The following is a 22289-nucleotide window of genomic DNA, read 5'->3' as shown; positions in this document are numbered from 1 at the left end:
TGCGGCGGGCGGGCGGGCCGCGAGGGCGGGCGGCGGGCGGCGCGCAGGGCGGCCAGCCCTCCCACCGCGGGCGCCGGCAGTCCCCGCCTCAGTTTCCCCAGCCTGCAAAGCCGAGGCGATGCAGAGCTTGGGTACTGACGCTGGAGACGTCCGGATCCCCGCGCCCTCATGGGGCCGGGCGCCCTGCTTGATCCCACGCGGGGCGGGGGCGCGCGGAGCTCCGCCAGGCACCCGCAGCCCCTCGGCGGGTGGGCCTCCAGCGTGCGTGTCGCCCCGCGTCCCGCCCTGCTCCTCGCGCGTGGCTCCTTCCCGGGCGGTGTAGGGAGAGGATGGAGAATGCGGATTGTGAAAGAAAGCAAAACACCCCTGGATCTGGACGACTTTTGCCCCGGCCCAAGCCTGCATTTGGATCCCAGTTCCCGAGAACTCTGGCGCCGATGGCGTGTGCCGTCGGGTGGCGCACGGATGCCAAGGCGCTGCCAAGTGGGGGACCGTTTCTAACCGTCCGCTCTGGGGCGGGCAAGGAAAACTCGGTGGAAACCGGCCACTCGTGGCGCCTCGGTCCGAGGCTAGTGTCCACGCTCCCCTGCTCCCCGCGCCCGCCCGGGAGAGAGGCAAGGCCGACGGCTCGGGAGCCAGCCGCCCCGGGCTCCTCTCTCGCGACGTGGCGACGCCAACTTCCCGGGGCTTCGCACGCAGCGCGGGGACAATGCGCCGCCCCCCTCGCCGCGGCTGCAGGGTCCCGCACGCGCCCCGGAGCGGGTGGGGGGCTCGGGGACACCCGCAGCTCCGGCCTGTTCCCCCGAGGCCGCCCTCCCCGCAGAGCGGGCGCAGCGTCTTGGTCCGAGTCTCACGCCACACGGCGGTTATGGCAGAGCCCGAGACGCCTGGAGGTGGAGACGGACGCAGAGCGGGACGCACGCGCGGCCCCGCCACCTAGCGCCGCCTCGCGGGATCGCCGGACCCGGGAGGGGACGTGGCCTGGCGGTGCCCTACTTTGTCTTTAAACCCGCTTGGGGAAATGTCCCCCGGGGTGGACCCGCGGATGGCCCGGTTCTACCCAGCCGTGAGCTCTGTCCGTTAGGCGCGCTCAGCCGCAGCGTGGCCTAGAAGGCGCAGACGGGGCGGTCACGCTTCGCCTTCTTCCTGAGGTCGTCTGACCCAGGACCCCCGAGGACCCCACACCCTCCCCCCAGGCTGGCGAGAACTCCTGCAGCCTGAAGCCGGCTCCTGAGCTCGCGTCTCCGCCCGCTGAAGACCAGGGCTGGGCCTCCCGCCCGCCTGCACCTGCGCGTCTCCCACTGGGCACCTGCCGCGCAGGCACAGCGTCCTCTCCTTGTCCACCTGCAGGCTCAGGTCCTGGCTCGGAGCGAGCGAGGAACAGCGACACTGGGGAGGCGGCACACGACCTTCCAAAGGGCCCACTTTATTATTCATTTTTAAAGTTGTATTTATTTTTATTTGAGATGCGGAGCAGTAGAGAAAGGTTGAGAGATCTTCCATCCACTGGTTCACTCCTTGAACGCCCTCAGCACCCGGTGGGGGGTGCAGGATGAAGCCAGGAGGCCAGAACTCCACGCAGACCTCCCGCTGGGGGGCAGGGACCCAAGCACCGGAGCCAGTGCCTGCTGCCTACGGGGGTGCCTGTTAAAGTTGGCCTGTGCCCCGCCCCCGAGTCCTGGGGACAGGCGCCTTGATGTGGGCATGTGGCCATCCCAGGTGGTGGGTTAGCCCCGCCCACAGTGCTCACGCCAAAGGGTCTGTTTGTAGAGAGACATGCCTCCACATACCTCCCCCCACACACCACACACCGCACAGGTACCACACACACACCACACACACACACACCACCACTCCCCACATACACCACACACTGCACAGGTGACCCACAGTCACCCCAACATACCACATACCTCCCCCCACACACCATGCACACCACATACCACACACACCACACACTGCACAGGTACCACACACACCACACACACACACACCACCACTCCCCACATACACCACACACTGCACAGGTACCACACACACCACACACACACACACCACCACTCCCCACATACACCACACACTGCACAGGTGACCCACAGTCACCCCAACATAACACATACCTCCCCCCACACACCATGCACACCACATACCACACACACCACACACTGCACAGGTACCACACACACACCACCCATACACATACCACACACCACTGCCGCATACACCACACATCACACAGGTGACCCACAGTCACCCCAACATACCACATACTTCCTCCCACACACCAAACACCGCACAGGTACCACACGCACACCACACACACACCCCACACACACCACCACTCCCCACATACACCACACACACACCACAGTCACCCCAACATAACACATACCTCCCCACACACACCATGCACACCACATACCACACACACCACACACTGCACAGGTACACACACACACCACACACCACTCCCCACATACACCACACACACACCACAGTCACCCCAACATACCACATACCTCCCCCCACTCACCATGCACACCACATACCACACATGACACACTACACAGGTACACACACACACCACCTATACACATACCACACACCACTGCCACATACACCACACACACACCATGTACACCACACACACCACACACCACACACTACACACATACCACCCATACACATACCACACACCACTGCCACATACACCACACACACACCATGTACACCACACACACCACACACCACACACTACACACATACCACCCATACACATACCACACACCACTGCCACATACACCACACACACACCATGTACACCACACCACTCCCCACATACACCACACACACACCACCCACAGTCACCCCATCATACCACATACTCCCCACACACACCATGCACACCACATACCACACACCACACACTGCACAGGTACCACACACACCCCACACCCCACATACACCACATGCATATCACACACACACCACCTACAGTCACCCCAACATACCACATACCTCCCCCCACTCACCATGCACACCATGTACCACACACACCACTCACTGCACAGGTACACACACACCACACACACATACCAAAACACACACCACCTATACACACACCACCCATACACATACCACACACCACTGCCACATACACCACACACACACCATGTACACCACACACACCACACACCACACACTACACACATACCACCCATACACATACCACACACCACTGCCACATACACCACACACACACCACAGTCACCCCAACATACCACATACCTCCCCCACACACCATGCACACCACATACCACACACACCACACACACACAAGTACCACACACACACCACCCATACACATACCACACACCACTGCCGCATACCACCACACATCACACAGGTGACCCACAGTCACCCCAACATACCACATACCTCCCCCCCCACACCATGCACACCACATACCACACACACCACACATCACACAGGTACCACACACACCACCTATACACACACCACCCATATACATACCACCCATAAACACACCACTCCCACATACACCACACACACCACCCACATACCTCATACCTCTCCACAACCCAACCCCATGCACACCACATAGCACACACACCACACACTGCACAGGTACCACCCACACCACACACTACTCCACAAATACACCACACACATACCACACACCACCCAGTCACCCCAACATACCACATACTCCCCCCACACACATCACACACACACCATGTACACCACATACACACCATACACTCCCACAGTTACCCCAACATATGCCATACCTCCCCACACACCTCCCCCCCAACACCCATACACATACCACACACACACACACAAATCATGTACACCACATGCACCACACACTGCACAGGTACCACACCGCACACACACCACCTATATACACACCACAAGCCAGTCCCCACATAGAGCACACACACACTACCCACAGTCACCCCAACATACCACATACCCCTACACCACAGTGTCACCTTAACATACCATATACCTCCTCACGCACAGCACACACACAACACCCACACACATACCACACACCACTCCCTACATACACCATGACACCACATACACACACACTACACACACCCCCAACATACTGCATACCTCCCCCACCACATACCACACCACAAACCACTCCCACCTATACGACATGTACCATACATATACCACACACACCCCCACACCACCCACAACCCACACACACCGTGTACACCACACACACACACAATACCAACACATAACATATACCCCTTCACACCATAAACATACATGTATACCGCATACACAATACCACCCACATACCATGCATGCCACATACCTCACTGCCCACACATAACATACCCCCCCACAACCATATATCCCACAGGTACAATATCACACCCTACAACCCCCCACATCCCCAACACCGTGCACATCTCCCATGCAGAACATATACACGCATACCACAACCCCCAATACCACACACACCACATGGCACACTACCCACACATACCACACCCTCCCGCACACGCATCACACACATCACACACAAATACCATACTCCCACAACACACACACACTATATATCACACACACAATACCACACCCCCACCATGTATCACACACACCATATATCACACAAATCTCACACCTCAAAACCCCCACCCCACACAACACACACACACATCTCCCATGCACAACACATATACACATACCACACCCTCCCACATACACACCACACATCATGTATCACACACAATACCACACACCCTCCATACCCCCACACACAATACCACACCCTCCATGCCCCCCATAACATACATACCATGTATCACACACAAATACCACACACCACACAACACACACACATCTCCCATGTACAACACATACACACATACCACACCTACACTCACAATACCACACACACACACACACACACACATATCACCACCTATGTGGTGTTCCTGGAAGGGGTCCTTTCAGGGAGTCCTGCTCAGGAAAACCAAGTGAAAATCCCCTTTTCTTCTTCTTTTTTTTTTTTTTTTTTTTTTTTTTTTTTGACAGGCAGAGTGGACAGTGAGAGAGACAGAGAAAGAGAAAGGTCTTCTTTTGCCGTTGGTTCACCCTCCAATGGCTGCTGCGGCTGGTGCGCTGATCCGAAGGCAGGAGCCAGGTGCTTCTCCTGGTCTCCCATGGGGTGCAGGGCCCAAGCACTTGGGCCATCCTCCACTGCACTCCCGGGCCACAGCAGAGAGCTGGCCTGGAAGAGGGGCAACCGGGACAGAATCCGGCGCCCCGACCGGGACTAGAACCCGGTGTGCCAGCGCCGCAAGGCGGAGGATTAGCCTAGTGAGCCGCGGCTCCGGACAAATCCCCTTTTCCTATGATTTTCTGCCCACTTCTGGATCGAGAAGGGACTGTTCCTAAATACATTAAAACACATACACACCAACACGGGCCTAAGGGTGCTCTGATACGAGCCACCCTGGGGAGGTTTCTTACAGGGGTCCTGCTCCCCCCCCCCCCACCGTGGCCACAGCAATCTGGGCTCTTGACCTAAGTGCACAGGTGGAGGTGGGCCAGCCCCGTCAAGTCCGAGGAACACTCCTGACCCAACCCGTCAGCTCACCGAGGTCACGGGCCTTAGAAACAACCTGGACCCCATTCCTACACCCTCAAGTTAAAATGACAGCTACCTGTGCACAGGCCTGGGGGATGCAGGGTTGTCCCTGTGCCCTGGGCAACCTGTGCCCTCTCAGTATCCCACGCCCACATCAACATCCCTTCTTGACGAAGACAGACAGCCGCCATGAGTCTTAGCCAGTGATGGCAGAGCCATCGGTGAACCCGCATGGCCACACAAAGCCCTGGGCCTGCCTGACCCATGGAGCAAATGTAATTTTATTCAAAAAAATCATCCACACTGCTTTTCTTTTCTTTTTTTTTTCTTTTTAATAAGCCATTTAGTACAGAAGGTCTCAGAAAGAAAGAGGCCCACCACAGAATTACAATGGGTTTGGTCACATGAAAAACCATTTCTCAGATATCTGATTTTATGTTATTGCTGCTGCCTGGATGAACAATCTGCAATTAGCATCAGAATTCCCAGTCCAGTAGATTTTTAGACCATACCACAGGAGTAAACCTTAAAAGAAGTGAAATCTAACACTAAATAGATTTCCATTGCTAAATACAGTATTTTACAGAAGGTTAAATATACCACCTCTGTGTACTTACAACTATAAAAAGATACATTAACTATAGCAATTATAAATAATGTAGTGTTTCATCGTAAAGGCATTATTGTACAAGGAAAGAATGAGAACCTTCCAACGTCTCACTGTCGTGGTTAGCGTCTCTAGTCACGTGATAAAATACTGCAAATTCAGTGTATGAAGCCAAATCCTGGTTTAGCAAGTCGCTGGCCGTCTACATGGTGCGCGCTAACTGAAGGAGAGGAGGTGGGTTTCCAAGCGCGGACCTTGGACGAGGGTGCACAGGTGACTGCCCACGTGGCTGGTCCCACGTGGGCTTCATTCTGCTGTGACCCCTCCAGCGCATTCTCAGCCGTAAGCACTGTTTTCCCAGAGGACCACTCGTGTATGGGGACAGCACAATTTAAGCTGGTTGTGGTTTTGCAGCCACATGGCAATGCTCTCAGCTTCCCAAGTGCAGGCATGGAATTGCAGATCACCGGGCTGCACCAGGGAAAAAAAAACTCCACGACCAAGTCTCCCGGATGAAGACCCAGGGCCTCCATGGCACCCAGCGGCTGCCTGTTAGCTCATCAGATGCTCCCATCAGAACAGGGGTTGGAACAGGCAGAGCTGCAGGCACACAGCGGCTGCCTGCGCTTCACCGACCTCAGATGGGCGGAACGGGACATCGGCAGAGCCAAGCTGGGCAGGCTCAGCAGGAACCACCACGAATACGGAGCGTGGTGTCCGTGCGCCATTTGTAAAAGCAAGTTCCAGCTCCGATTCGCCAGAAGCGGGGCTTAGTTGTCCCAGGACTTGCCACGGGCTGCGGAGTCCTTGGCGACAGAGGTGACTCTAACCATGCTTCCTGCCTACGCAAGTGCTGGTTTCAGGGCCGCCATGACAAGGGTGTTACAAGCCCTGTGTGCTGCCGCCTTGGTCCCATCCCAAAGGCGGCGCTGGCTTTTGGCTGAATCCCAAGGTTCATGTTTGCAGACTCTGCACTGTGCATGCCCAAGGCCCTGGCTACCCTCCCACGGTCCACCCTCTCCAGAGACGCCCAGCATTGGATATGGGGGCAAAACTATCCCCCCTTTTTTTAAATTAACAGTGCTAATCCTCTCCCATGCGTGGAACGGTCCCACCCTTTCCCCAGAGAGAGGGGCTTGTTCTGTGGGCAGGGCACCCAGAGGCCACAGGTGCAGGGCTCTGCGTGCAGAACAAATCCCTCCTGGTCTGGAGCAGCTCCTGGACATTTCAAAGGCCACTTCCTGTGATCAGAGCCCTGAGTGTCTTCAGTGTCTCCCAGCCCGGGTCTCAAGGGGAAATGGCTCCCCGGCCCCCTCCCCAGGCAGGGCTACGGCTTCCCATGCAGTACGTGGGCCTGGCCACAGCTGGGTCCGCAAGACACCCGCGCGAGGGGAAAGTGAAAGTCATTCAACTCCAGCAGGATGGACGCGTCCAGAAGCAAACGTCCTGGGCAGGGCGGCGGTGCCGAGGTCCGTCTGTCCCAGGGGTGAGGAAGGAGCCCACCTGCCCTCAGGGGCTCTTGTCGTCCAGCTTGATGGTCACGGTTTTCACTTCTGTGTATTCGGCCAGAGCGTATTCGCCTCTGTGAGCACAGAAAAGAACAGAATTCAAGCAGGGCGCCAGCACGCGGTGCCTCTCGGGTGCATTCATTAAAAACATTTATCAGATGGTCCCAACAGTCAGGGCTGGGCCAGGCCCAAGCCAGGAGCCAGGAGCTTCTTCTGGGTCTCCCATGTGGGTGCAGGGGCCCAAGCACTCAAGCCATCCTCCACTGCTTCCCAGGCCATCAGCAGGGAGCTGGACCGGAAGTGGAGCAGCCCGGACTCGAACCAGTGCCCAAGGGAACTTTCTAATGCTCGCTAACTCTGTCCGTGGCTGGGGTCTACCCAAAGGTCAGACTGTGACCGCCCCGAGAGAAGCGTGCACAGCCAGACGCTCAAGGCACCGGCTGCAAGTGGAAATGCTGATATCTGTGCAGGTGCCGCTTCTGAAATATTCCAAGGGCTGAGGGGTTGAGGGGCTGTCGTTGCAGAATAACGGGTTGAAAAAGAGGTGAGTCCCCCTGGGGTGCGGGGGCAAGAGCCTGCGTGGGTGCAGGGCCGGCGCAGGCAGCGGAAGTTACACGGCTCTGACGGCTTCAGGATGGCAGTTTGGAGCCGCTTCGAAGGACAGAGGGAGGTTGAGGCCAAGGCTGTGCACTGGGCCTCAGGGCCCCTGGTCCCCCGGTTCTCAGAGTCGGGCCTCAGACCAGCAGCCTCAGCTTCCTCTTCCAACTTGCTGGCAATGCAGGTTCTCAGGCCTCGCCTGGACCCCTGTGGTGGACAGAATAAGCAGCCCCTCCCCCGGGGGTCCGAGTCCTCCTGCCCTGAACCTGTGAGTAGGTTAGGTTAATGGCAAAGGAGAATTAATGCTGCAGGTGGAATTCAAGTTTCTGATCAATCTCAAACATGGAGTGATGGCCCTGGATCTCCTGGGTGGGCCCAGGGTCATCGTCGGGGTCCTCAGAAGTGGAAGGGGGTGGAGCCCCTGCGTCCCACATCGGAGTCCTGGGTTCCAGTCCCAGCTCCACTCCCAATTCCAGCTTCCTGCTGACATGCACCCTGGGAGGCAGCAGACGGTCAGTCAGGTGGCTGTGTCCCTGCCACCACGTGGGAGACAGGGACTGAGGTCCCAGCTCCCAGCTTTAGCCTGGCTCAGCTCTGGCTCTTGCGGCCGTTTGTGGAGTGAACGGGTGCATGGAGGATTCTCCTCTCTCTCCTCTCTCTCTCTTCCTCTCTCTTTACCCCCTTCTCCCTTTCAAATTACACAAATAAGTAAATTTTGAAAAACACAAGTGATCAACCTTCAAAAAAAAAAACAAGTGGGAGGGACTGCAGCAGAAGGGGGTCAGAGAGGAATGAGAGCCCCCCGAGGAGGCTGCGGCCCGGCTCGGAGCAGGTGCGAGGGCAGGCAAGCAGCAGCGAGGAACCCTGGGGCCTCCAGGGCCGGGAAAGGCAGGGAGACTCCCCAGGGAATGGGCCTTGACTTTGGCTCTGCGAGACCCCATCAGAGCTGCACCCCGTGATAACCTGCTGTGCCAGCCACCGATTTTGAGGTGCCCTTGCAGCAGCAATAGAAAGCAAACGCGCTCTGACCGGCCCTGCAGCGCCCCCCACTGGGCGCTCTGAAGGTCGTGCCTACCCGAGCCTTGGTTTAGCACTAGTGAAATGGGAACACTGTCACCCCCTGGTGGCTGTGGCAAGCAGAGCCGGTTCCCACCCTGTGACAGCTAACAGTGAATGAGGAAGATAACGCTGTCATTTAATCATGAAATGCCACGGAGGTTTGTCGGCAATTTTCTAAAACAAGTAGTTCTAGTTTTCTAAAACAACCCGTGAGAATGAGTGCCTTATTTCGTAATATTTCCTAAATGTAACACATAACATAAAAGCCATAAATATGTTAAATTCAACATTTGCAGGGCAGGTACTCTGTTTAAGACATTCAGGGGATAAATGAGAAACTAAAAACAAATAACATTTCCCAGCCGGCGCCGCCCCGGGTTCTAGTCCCAGTTGGGGCGCTGGTTCTATCCCGGTTGCTCCTCTTCCAGTCCAGCTCTCTGCTGTGGCCCAGGACTGCAGTGGAGGATGGCCCAAGTGCTTGGGCCCTGCACCCCATGGAAGACCAGGAGAAGCACCTGGCTCCTGCCTTCCGATCAGCGCGGTATGCCGGCTGTGGCGGCCATTTGGGGGGTGAACCAGCGGAAGGAAGACCTTTCTCTGTCTCTGTCTCTCTCACTGTCTAACTCTGCTTGTCAAAAAAAAAAAAATTCCAGCCATGTGTGAGAACCCGAGTGCTGTTTTCCTTAATATGTAAACAGCGCTTACAAACAAATAAGGAAAACACAAATGACCAAATGCAAAAGTCAACAAAAGGCATAAATAATCCGTGTGCAGAAAAAAGAAATGCCAAGTGTCCGTGCATGTAATGCTGCATTGCAAAAGTTCACAGCCGCTGATGGTTTAGCAACTTTGTACAGGAAAGCAAGCACAGTGGCGAAATCCTGCTGGACCGGCAGCGAGATCGCCCCTGCGGGAACCACAGGGACCCCCCCCCCATTCTTCCTAATCCCCCAGGCGCTGCCCTGGTTCAAGTTCTTGCAGGGATGTTTCAGCCCAGTGTGGTGTCTCCTAACTGGTTTCTCAGCCACTCTCATCCACCTCGGTGCTCCTGGGAACGCCAGGACGGGCCAGGGGCTGGTGGCTGTGCTGGCGAGAAGAGCCTGGTGTCATGCCTAAACCCTCAAAGATGCCCCGAAAATGCTTGCCAGGGAATGCGTGAACGGATGAGCAAAACGAACGGTGGAGGGTGTTTACAGTGGGACTGTGGGTCAGGGAGAGAGGCCGTGCCTTCCCACCTGTCTGCCGGGTGGGCTTCTGGGTTGCTGTGCTACTTCTGTTGCAAAGCAAAACAAAGACCGAAGAAGAAAAGCACCCCGGAGGAAGCTAAGTTGCAAGCCCCAGCCCCACACAGAAACAGATCCTGCAGCGGCCCCTGGGTGGGCGGCCAGCAGCCAGCCCAGCCCGGCCCAGCCCAGGAGGCCGACGATGGGGAAACCGTGTTCACCGCCCCGTGCTCCGGCATGGGAAGGGGGAATTCTTGCCACATGAAGACATTAATTAGACCCAAGTGAGGAGGGAAGCTGCCGTCTGCAGGCTCCTTGTGAGTTATCTTAGCACTAGTTTCGAGTGTATGATGAGGGTCCAAAGAACAGGCAGGAAGCACCCCACACTGTGCTCACTGAATGCCGCAGGTGCTCCTGGGCCCTGCTCTGTGGCGGGCCAGGGGGTACTAAGGAGCTGGGGCTCCCAGGGCAGTGGGCAGGGAGGTGGAGACCAAGAAAGGACATGGTGAGACAGCGTGGGAGCCCGCACAAGCCTGGACACAGGCAGGCCGCACACGCGTTCCAGAACCTTCTACACTACTCAAGGACAACTGTTTTGGGACCTGGAGTCTGTGCTACAAAGCAAGGCTGTGTGTGACCTCTGGCAGGAGGTCGGAGTCGGGGCTGGGGTCCCCAGACCCTGTGGCCTGCCGGCTGCCGGCAGCAGATCAGAGCTGACAAATGACCGTGTACGCCCTGGTGGCTTCCTTCCAGGTGGTCTACAAGGTGACCCCTGTCCACAAAGGCGCCGTGCTGCGGTGGGTCCCAGAGCCCAGCTGCCAGCCTTCATTCTGGACTCTGTCACTCACTGGCTCCCTGGGCCACTGCTGCATCCGAGATCAGCTGTACTCATCTCGTGGAGTGCGGTGGGAGGCGTGAAGGGACATGCGGGGGCAGCGAGGCAGAGCGCGCAGGGCAGGCACCCAGGGGCTGCAGCCAGGGCCTCCTGTCGCTGTGGGCACGCAGGTGGACAGGGCAATGAGGCAGGGGCTCAGGGAGCACAAACCCAACCAAGCCACCAGGGGAGGCCCTATGTTTTCTGCAGAGAGTCTTTGTGGCCAAGAATTTACAGACATTCCCTGACAGGGAACCCGCAGGGAGAGAGCACCCAGGCCTCCTAGGGTACTGGAGTCAGCTGTGGACTGAATCCCGTGCTTTGTCCCGGGATGGAAGCCTGCCCCGTCCTCCGTGACATCTTAAAACCTCACAGGGGGCCGGCGCTTCGGCTCACTAGGCTAATCCTCCGCCTAGTGGCGCTGGCACACCGGGTTCTAGTCTGGGTCGGGGTGCCGGATTCTGTCCCGGTTGCCCCTCTTCCAGGCCAGCTCTCTGCTGTGGCCAGGGAGTGCAGTGGAGGATGGCCCAAGAACTTGGGCCCTGCACCCCATGGGAGACCAGGAGAAGCACCTGGCTCCTGTCTTTGGATCAGCGCGATGCGCCGGCCACAGCGCGCCGGCCGCGGCAGCCATTGGAGGGTGAACCAACGGCAAAGGAAGACCTTTCTCTCTGTCTCTCTCTCTCACTGTCCACTCTGCCTGTCAAAAAAAAAAAAAAAAAAAAACAAAAAAAAAAAAAAACAAAAAAAAAAAACTCACAGGGGAGCCGTACAAAGGCGCCACCAGGGTCTGAGCTGGGGGGACGCATGAGTCCCTTCCCACTGTAAGACTTACCACACTACGTATGGGGTAAAGCATGTGTATGTAAATCACACGGGCTATTGAAACAGCAATAAACACTCCAGCCAGTAGAGACGTCCCCACGTGCTGTCAGGGATGGTTTCTCAGGACATCGGTCCTACAAGATGTTTGTCCACGAAGGCTAATAAAACCCTGCACCCCACCAAGAAAGACGCAGGGAGAGAAAACAGCCTGCAGCTGCAAACCACGGCGTCTCCCCCATTGAAACACCACCTGCGGCTGGGCCAGGCATGGGAAGCCCAGCCCGTATTTCAAACCCATGGAGCTCATGCTCCCAGCAAGCAAGACAGACAAGAAATACGGAGGGCTGATGACCATGCTGATGGGGCCAGGGAGGCCCAGCAAGAGGCTGGCCAGAGCGGGCACCAAGAAGGAACCTGGGGGACCCAGGGTGAGTCCCCAGGGCTAAGAAGAGGCTTGGAGTCTGCCATGGGTCAGAGCCATTCCTCCCTGCCAAGGGTGGGGATTGGTGAGAACAATGCCAACCCACAGCTGGCAAAAGCCACCGTGCTCAGTGGCAGCTGGGGCCCCCCAAAAGAAGGGTCCACGGCCTTCATGCTGTGCCCACCCCCCTGTTGCAAATACAGCAGGCTTGGGCGGAGGGAACACTCACAGTTCTCGGCCATTTCCCGACATCTTAAAGCCGCCAAACGGAGCCTGCGCGTAGAGGGCGTTGTAGCAGTTGATCCTAGAGAGAGAACGCAAAGATGCTCCAAGTTACCTGGGGAAGAACCAACCACATCTCTGGCCTCCCAGCAGCAGCATGTGATGTGGAGTGTTGCCTAAAGCAGGGCCTTGTGGGCCGGCGCTGTGGCGTAGCAGGTAAAGCTGCCGCCTGCGTCACTGGCATCCCATATGGGTGCCGGTTTGTGGCCCAGCTGTTCCACTTCTGATCCAGCTCCATGCTAATGCGCCAGGGAAAGCAGCAGAAGATGGCCCAGGTACTTGGGCCCCTGCACCCTGTGGGAGACCTGGATGAAGCTCCTGGCTCCTGGCTTTGGCCTGGCCCAACCCTGGCCATTGCAGCCACTTGGGGAGGAAACCAGAGAATGGAAGATCTGTGTGTGTGTGTGTGTGTGTGTGTGTGTGTGTGTGTTTCTCCCTCTCTCTCTGTAACTCTTTCAAATAAATAAATCCTTTTTTTTTTTTTTAATAGCAAGGCTGTTGATCAAAGATTCAGTGAGCCAAACACAGTGTGCTCTCTTCCCATCAGAAACCAAAATGTGAATATTGGGCTGGTGCTGTGGCATAGTGGGCTAGGCCTCTGCTTGCGGCGCCGACATCCCATATGGGTGCTGGTTCATGTCCTGGCTGCTCCTCTTCATATCCAGCTCTCTGCTGTGGCCTGGGGAGGCAGTGGAAGATGGCCCCAGTGCTCGGGCCCCTGCACCCACATGGGAGACCCAGAAGAAGTTCGTGGCTCCTGGCTTCAGATTAGCCCAGCTCCGGCCATTGCAGCCATTGGGGAGTGAACCTTTCTCCCTCTCTCTCTCTCTGTAACTCTGCCTCTCAAATAAATAAATAAATCTTTTATAAAATAAGATATGAATATTTAAATTCAGAGTTTCATTGGGACAGGAATGGGATGAGAAGACAGGAAAAAAAAAGAGGAAATGACCTCAAAGTCCTCCTGTTCCCGGCTGTGTGATTCTGGATGTGTTACTCAGCCTATGTGAACCTCAGTTCACTCATCTTTAGAATGGGGATAACAATACACGACCTGCAGAATTACAGGAGAGGCCGGGATTCGCACAGCATCTAGTCACAACCACAGATTTAGTTGGGGAGACAGGGCTGCACAGAGCCCAGACTCGGCACCGGGGCCCCCACGGCTGTGTGCACTTGGCCCCCGTGCCTGTGGGCTCCACATCCTCAGATTCTATCAACCACGGCTCAGATTGCGTCGGTACTGAACATGGACAGACTTCCTCTTGTCCTTACTCCCTAACAATGCAGTCTACCAACCATTCACGTGCCACTGCACTGTGTCAGGTATTGTAGCTGTCAGAAGCGATTCAAGGTGTTTGGGAGGGAGCTGGTGTTGTGGCACAGCGGGTAAAGCTGCCGCCTGGGACGCTACATCCCATGTGGCTGGTTTGAGGTAAAGTTGCTGTACTCAATCCAGCTTCCTGCTAATGGCCTGGGAAAGCAGCAGAAGATGAGCCAAGTGGGAGACCTGGAAGAAGCTCCTGGCTCCTGCCTTTGGCCTGGCCCAGCCCCAGCCACTGGGGCCATTTGGGGACTGAACCAGCTGATGGAAGATCTTTATCTCTCTCTCCCCTTCTCTCTGTACCTCTGCCTTTCAAATAAATAAATCATTTTAAAAGTGTTTGGGAGGATGTGTGTAGGTCCTGTACAAATGCTACTTTTATTTCATTTAGAGGACTTGAGCAACCGTGCGGACCCCAACTTGTGTGGATACCGAGGGACAGCTGTCCTAGCTGTGTGACCCAGCAAGTCCCACAGCGTCCACTTCCTGCTCCGTGAATTGGGGCGCCTGATACCGGAGCTGCATGAACTCCAGGAGGGGTTGTGAGGACCCATCAGAACAGAGTGTGCTGGCTCGAGACACGTGATGGCAAGCTTCCAGTTAGTGGAAGGCAAGAGGCTGGGGAGAGCCCAACACATGAACGCATACACACACCTGCACACACACACATGCACCCGAACGCACACACACCCTCCACATACACACACATGCATGACACCTGCACACATGCACGCACGCACACCACTCACCAGACGGTGCCAGACTCCAGCGCCGAGGCCAGCTTCAGGGCTTTGTCCAGGTTTTTTGTGAACACGGCTGCTGTGAGCCCGTAGTCAGTACTGTTGGCCCTTTTGATCACTTCTTCAAGGTTTTTGAACTTCAGTATCGGCTGCACCGGTCCGAAAATCTAGGATTAATTGCAGGAGTGGCAGTGAGAGGCAAGCTGGCACGGACATGGACGCCCTGAGAGGCGTCTCCTTCCGTCTCAGCCGTTTTCGCACGGCCGGAGCGCACACGGTGTAGCGATGGCTGTAGACCCAGCCAGTAGCGCCCTTCTGAGGTCTGAAGCATTGAAATGAGACAACAAAAACCCACCCCGACCACGGGCACTGCTGCACTCAGGGGGTCTCACTGTCACCAGGGAGCCCCAGCTCGGGAGCTTCGGGGTGACCCGTGCACTCCGGGCTACACAGAGGACAAAACCTCGGGGAACTTTTGGGGGAGTAACCTTGAGGGTGTTTGCAGGCAGGGCTGTAGGACTGTGCTTTGTTCTCTACCAAGCAACGAACACGCCCTGCAGTGTGTAGGAACCCCCGGCGGGGAGGAGGAGACAGCGTTCACACGGTCAACAGCGACGCAAAGGCACAGCACAACCGTGGAACCTCTGCAGGCAGCCTGCAGGGAGCCCGTGGCTGATGCCCTTGGGCTGGGCACCACCAGAACCCAGCAGGACCACCGGCGCCCCTCGGCTTCCCTTCCCGGGGATGGTGGAAGCTCTGGTCGCGCCCTAGAGAGTACAGTCGTAACCCATCCCGCCCCAATGAGACAGTGGTCAGACGCCCCCACCAGGAGGCCCTCAGCATCAGGCACCCAGCTTCCAAGTTCCGTGTGGGAAGCAGCCTCCTCCTGGGCCGGACTGTGGGACCAGAAGGTGTGCGTAGACCTGCACTCCTATGGGGTCTCCTTCATTTCCACTTCCAAGGACGCCCTTGCTGGGCACACGGAGGAGATACTAGCTGGACCTGCCCTTAAATGATGGACACGTGCTGCTTAGGTTCACTCTGGGGCACGCCAGGCAGTGAATCCATGGCTGTGGATCAAGCTGAGTCCATGGCTCAACGCCTGGTAGAGAATCCAGTCATGTGACCCACGCAGGGACAGAGAGACCAGGAGCAGAGTGGGAACCGAGGGCTGCAACGAACTCCCTGTCGCTACGTAATCCCTGGGGTTGCTGGAGACGAGAGGGCCCCGAGGGGAGGGGCAGGTCACACGGGAAGAGAGGCGCAGACCCGCACAGGGTTCTAGGCCCGCTGGCCCCAGAGGAGGCCCAGCCCTGCAAGCGGAGCCGAGGCCCCAGCCTGGGCCGGAGCTTTGGCCGTAGCCACCACGTACCTCCTCTTTGGCAATGCGCATGCTGTCGGTCACCTCCGAGAAGACGGTGGGCGTGATGAAGAGCCCCCTGTCTTCCACGGCCGAGCCCCCGCACTCCAGCTTGGCCCCTTCCTGCTTCCCACTCTCGATCAGCTCGAGGATTTTGTTGAACTGCTTCTGGTCAATCTGCAAGACACAAACCAAGTACAGCGGCTTCGCTCCGGCCGGGGGCTGCCGTCCTGGGCTGTGCCGCGCCTGCGACACCACCAGCCGTGCCACTATCCCCGTGTCCTTGCCAAGTCCTAACTCGTGTAGCAAGGTGCCAGGTCAGCTGCTCTTCCTCTGGTGCCCGGATCTGGCTCTGCATCGAGCAGAGGAGCAGTGGGCACAGCCCTCTCTCAACCTCACGCAGCCTGGGGTTAACGAACCTGCTGGACTCCCCCCCCACCCTGGAAGCCAGTCCCTGGGAGCAGCAGACATGATGGGGTCCCATTCTCTGCGGCCCAGTTCTTCACACCCTGCTCAGATTTACTGAGTAAAAATCCAGGGGTTCCCTCCTTGTCTGAGCTTTTATCTTCCAAAGTTTCAGTTATCTGAGGTCAACCCTGGTCTGAAAATATGAAGTGGAAAATTCCAGAAATAAATACATAAGGTTTGCATTAGGCACTTCTTTGAAGCGGGGGAGGGACTGTCCTGCCATCCTGCTTCACCCTGCCCGGGACACAACCCGTCCCTCCATCCAGTGCTCCCACGCTGTATCGCTGCCTGTTCTTCAGTTGGTCGGGAACCACATCCCAGTTATCACATCACTGTGCCAGTATGCAGGGCTTGGTTCAAGCAGCCCTCAGTTTACTTAATCATGGTCCCAAAGCACAAGCAAGGTGATGCCGGAAATCGTACTGTAGTCTGTCATTACTCATTTCTCACTGTGTGGAGGGGCTGGTGTTTAGTAGCATAGCAGGTAAAGCCACTGACCGAAATGCCAGCCTCCCATAGGGGCACCGCTGTATGTCCTGCATGCTCCACTTCCAATCCAGCTCCCTGCTATGGCCTGGGAAAAGCAGCAGAAGATGGCCCAAGTGCTTGGGTCCTTGCACCTCGTGTGGGAGACCTGGAAGAAGCCCCTGGCTCGCTCCCAATTTCAGCCTGGCCCAATCCCAACAGTTGTGGCCATCTGGAGAGTGAACCAGCAAGTGGAAGAACTCTCTCTCTCTCACTCTCAGTCTCTCTCCATAACTCTGATTTTCAAATAAATCTTTTTTAAAAAATTGAGCATAGAAAAATATGCAAGGCAAAGGCACATTTGATAACACAGTGGCTTTCAAAATCAGATACGAAGTTGCACCTGATGCACTATTAAATCATGAACATTAAAACCACAAGAGGCCCCATGTTTAACTCTCAGATGGGCACAGATCTGAACTCCGGTGGGAAGGCTAGAGAGAGAGACAGGTTCCTGTGCTGCTGGCAGGAACATAAGCCGATTCATTTTCTGTGGAAGATACTTGGCAATGCTTCTAGAAATGACAAAAGTGTTTCCAGACAGCAAACCCACTTTGGGGACTCTTAGCTGTGGATTTTCCGTAGCTCTGTGTGGGACTGCACACTCCCACGTGCTTATCGGAGGAAGTGAATTTAAATTCTAGAGGCTTCATCCAGCAAAATTCTACAAGGGAGCTTTACAAAGCACAGTGGGTAAAGCCCAGCCCATAGTGCTGGCATCTCATATGGGCGCTGGCTCCAGTCTCAGCCGCTCCACTTCCGACCCGGCTCCCTGCTAATGTGTGTGACAAAAGCAGCTGAAGATGACCTACGTGCCTGGGCTCCTGCCACCCACGGGGGGACCCAGCTGAAGCTCCCGGCTCCTGGTTCCCGCTGTTGCGGCTATCTGGGGAATGTACCAGCAGATGGAATCTCTCTTTCTCTGTCTTTTCTTCTCCCCCTAACTCTGCCTTTCAAATAAATAAATAAATCTTTAAGAAAAAAAGGTTCTAGCCTCTCTGCTCATCCTCAACCTTCAAGCCCACTTTGCCCCCAGACCCAGCTCTCCCTGGTGCGCCTCTATGGGCACACAGTTTAAATCTAACTATGCTCCTTGAGGTATGAACAGAAGAACCCGCCAGGCCGCAACTCCAGCCCAGGGGACAGGCTCCAGCTCGGCGTGCCCCGCCAGGACGCTGCCGTGTGCTGCCCCAGCCAGGTGGCTCAGCTGCCAAGGAAACCTGGAGGATTCTGGAGGATTCCAGCGAGCAGCTCACCGGCCGTGGACTTGGATCTAGGTCAGGGAGCTGTCTCACGGCCCTGGGAAAGACGGAACTATTTAGACAGCTGTAAGGCCTCAGAGTAAAATCTTATTAACAGAGGAAAAAAAGCCCTTCGGGAGGGAAGAATCCAGCAGCTTCCTGAGACAATACCCTGAGGTTAGGCAGCTTCGGAGCGCCTGGGGCAGCCGCAAAATGGCCCGGAAGCAATCCACAGCCTTGGGCTGGGCCCCCGCTCCCGGAAGAGCTTTGTGAATCTGGCTTCACAAGTCAAGCCTAGAGCTTGGGGCAGAGACTGGGGAATACGGGCCACCAGTTGCATCCCAGCCACCCCACTTCCGATCCAGCCCCCCGCTAATACTCCTGGGAAAGCAGCAGAGGATGGCCCAAGTGCTTGGGCCCCTGCACCCACGTGGGAGATCTGGATGGAGTTCCGGGTTCCTGGCTTCAGCCTGGCCCAGCCCTGGGTGTGGCAGCCTTTGGGGGAGTGAACCAGCAGATGGAAGACTCTCTCTCTCTGTCCCGCCTTTCAAATAAATACAGCTTTAAAAAATAAAAGCGTTGTGGACTTGATAATGTCTCGTGGTCATGTTTGTGCATTCAGATCTGAACCCCACTCGAGGCCGCTGACAACCTCGGTCCCGGTGCTGGGTTTGGGGCTGCGGCTGAGCAGGCCGTGACTGGGGATGAGGGGTGTGGGCCACAGGTGAAGCTGCTTTTCCTTCCAGGGTCACGTGGCATCTGAGCTGCAGGGCTGCGGAGGGAGAGCACTGTGGCCAGAGGCGCACCCCTCCTCCACGTGGGATCTCTCGTCTCCCTACGGGGCCATGAACCAACACTGACGCACACGGCCACAGCCTGATGACAAGTACAGACGTTCCTGCCCTCTGGATGGGAAAGCCTGTCTCTGAGTGCTTGGCCACTTCAAAAGTGGAGGGGCCGGCCTTGTGGCACAGCGGGTAAAGCCACCGGCCGTGACGCTGCCATCCTGTATTGGGTGCTGGTTCGTGTCCCGGCTCCTCCACTTCCAACCCAGCTCCCTGCCTGGGAAAAGCAGCAGAAGATGGCCCAAGTCCTTGGGCCCCTGCACACATGTGGGAGTCCCAGATGAAGCTCTGGCTCCTGGCTTCGGTCTGGCTCTGTCTTGGACGTTGTGGCCACTTGGGGAGTGAACCAGTGGATGGAAATTCTCTCTCTCTCTCTCTCTCTCTGTAACTCTGACTTTCAAATAAATAAATCTTAAAGAGTAAAAGAAGTGCTTCCTAGGTATCACCAAATTCTCATACTGTTCCTCTGCTACTCCCATTTCCCAGGTGAGAAACCGAGGCAGGGTGGGAAATGGAGACTTTCAGAAGGTCCCAGAGCCCAGTTGGAGCTCAGGGCCGTGGCTCCCCGTGTAAACACGTGTCACTACCCGTGCAGCGGGAAACAGACACACGTGGGCAAGCCACGACCCGTGATCTGAAACTCCAGGCCTAGGACGGGACTTTGGCTGACAGCGAAGTGGGCAGCTGCCGAGCTGGGTTTAATAATGCATGGGATGGTCAGGCTGCCCTCTTTTAAATATTTATCCATCTGTTTCGGCTCACGATCAGTAAGAAAACGATACAGGATGTGCCCTTTAAAGAGGCGAGCAGGCCTTGTGGTTATGATCATGTACACCCTGTCCCTGGCGTTCCCAACCAGGGCTCCAGAGACATGTCCCTGCTGCCCCAGCCCCCTGCCTCGGAGCTCTCTGCTTCCTGACAGTCCCTCTGTCCTCTCACTCGCATGTGGGCCCAACACTCTGGCCCCAGGCGCTGCCCCAGCCTTGGCCAGGGTGACAGCCCCATGTGTACGGGGACCAGGGTGGCTCAGCAGAGCGGCGACCTCCCAAGAGGATGAAGATGCTGCCCTGGGAGCGGCCCCTCCCCCGAGGCCCAGGCCCTGCCCCAGGCCCCAGGCCCCAGGCCCCAGCACCTCCTGTGCGGTTCAGACACGCTTGTGGGTTACCTGGGGTCCCTGTTCGGTCTTGACGTCGAAAGGGTCTCCCACGGGCCGCTTCTTAGCATATTCCACGCTGCGCTTGACGAACTCAGGGTAGACCTGCTCCTCCACGAACACCCTGGAGGCGGCCGTGCAGCACTGGCCCTGGTTGAAGAACACTCCCTGGTGGGCACACTCCACTGCCAAGTCCACTGCAGCGGACGGAGGGCAGCGGGTGGGGCGGGAGGAAGCGATTAAGTCGTTAAGGCAGGGCTGGCCACAGCTGCACGCCTAATTGCCCACGCCAGCAAACAGGCCCCAGGGTGGCTGCGTTTCGGAAATTAATTTTGTTCCCAGCATTTCCCACACAGAGAGGGTGGGGGAAAGGGTTTTGGGGTCCACCAAGTTCAGGGTTGGATGAGTCGTCCCTAGGGGACTTCTCAGCATGCCAGTGAGCACGGGGAGTCGCAGCAGCGTCACCTCACCTGGCTACAGACCCTTCTCCTCCTGCCCTCCGGCCCCCTCCTCCTCCTTGGCTGGAGGACTAGCTAATGGTCCATCCCATAAACCACTCAGTTTTGATGCAGGCCAGTTGGTGATAACTTTTACAGGAGGCAAGAGCTGGAAGAAGGGTTTTATGACGAAACGTAACACCACGTACGACTGAAAAGGGCTGGAAAAATGACACACAAGCCCTGGTTCTCAGTGAGGGCTGCATCTGACCGGCTCAGCGGGCACTAAAACGGGCTGCAGGGTGTTTAGTGGGTAGGAGCTCGGGACATGCTTAGTGGATAGTGGTAGGGGGACGCCACTGCAACTGCGGGCTCCTCATGTTCAACCCTGGCCCGGCTGTCCGGCCCCCACACGACTGCTGGCTTAGGAAATGCAGTTTTAGGGCAAGCACTGTGGCACGGTGATTTAAGCCACCACTTGCGACGCCAGCACCCATTTGGTTACGTTTTCCTGAGCACAGGGTAAAGGCAAGGCCCCCGTGACCGGCGGTGGCTCTGGGCCCTGGGAGGCGACCTGTTCCAGGCCCACGGGGCGGCTCCCAGGGCCTCTGCCTGTGGCTGGGAGAGCCAGGCCGCTGCTGTCTGGCAGGGCAGTCTGTGGAAACTGCAGTGGCAGCGGGGCCCTCCCTGCACCCCCCACCCAGGGGCCAGGCCAGGTGCCAACTGGACACTGCCCCTCCTCCCACACAACTCATTCCTTCCCTGCACCCTGCCAGGAGCGGGGGTGGCCGCCCAAGTGGCAGGGGCAGAGTGGCATGTGGCTCTTGATCCCGTGCCTGGGAGGCCAGCCGTGTCGGATTTTCACCTGGCCTGGCACTGCCAACATGAGGAGGCAGAGACGGCTGGCTCCCTGGTGGGTTTTCACGACTACTGCAAAACCAAGGCCCAGGCAGAGAGAGAGTCCTGGGCCTCTGCTGCAGGCGGCCTCCTGGGAGGACATGAGGGTGAGCCGAGCGGCAGGTGGGGCACGTGGCGTGGCCAGGGGGAAGAAACGGGAGGCCTGCCTCTTTGGGAGTGAAGTGTGGGACTCCCCGTGCGGGTCACGGTGGGCCACACCCAGGACGGCGTTGCTTCCGCAAGTGTGCGCGATTCCTCT

The 22289-nt window shown here is 57.0% G+C and overlaps 1 protein-coding gene across 1 annotated transcript in view; it reads right to left on the bottom strand.

Moving 5' to 3' along the window:
• Positions 1-5951: 5951 nt before the first annotated feature.
• ALDH1A3 (aldehyde dehydrogenase 1 family member A3) overlaps positions 5952-22289 on the bottom strand; it is a 33546-nt gene continuing 17208 nt past the window's right edge. The window contains exons 9-13 of the mRNA XM_051822933.2: positions 20709-20893; positions 16477-16641; positions 15114-15271; positions 12988-13062; positions 5952-7833 (exon numbers count right to left, since the gene is read on the bottom strand). Of these exons, the coding sequence (XP_051678893.1) occupies positions 7761-7833; positions 12988-13062; positions 15114-15271; positions 16477-16641; positions 20709-20893 (656 nt within the window). The 3' untranslated portion in view covers positions 5952-7760. The remainder of the gene's footprint in view (positions 7834-12987; positions 13063-15113; positions 15272-16476; positions 16642-20708; positions 20894-22289) is intronic.

This window comes from Oryctolagus cuniculus, chromosome 12 (assembly GCF_964237555.1).
Source record: "Oryctolagus cuniculus chromosome 12, mOryCun1.1, whole genome shotgun sequence".
Taxonomy (NCBI): domain Eukaryota; kingdom Metazoa; phylum Chordata; class Mammalia; order Lagomorpha; family Leporidae; genus Oryctolagus; species Oryctolagus cuniculus.
Note: the sequence above shows the minus strand (reverse complement) of the source record. Positions and strands in the feature narration are given on the sequence as shown.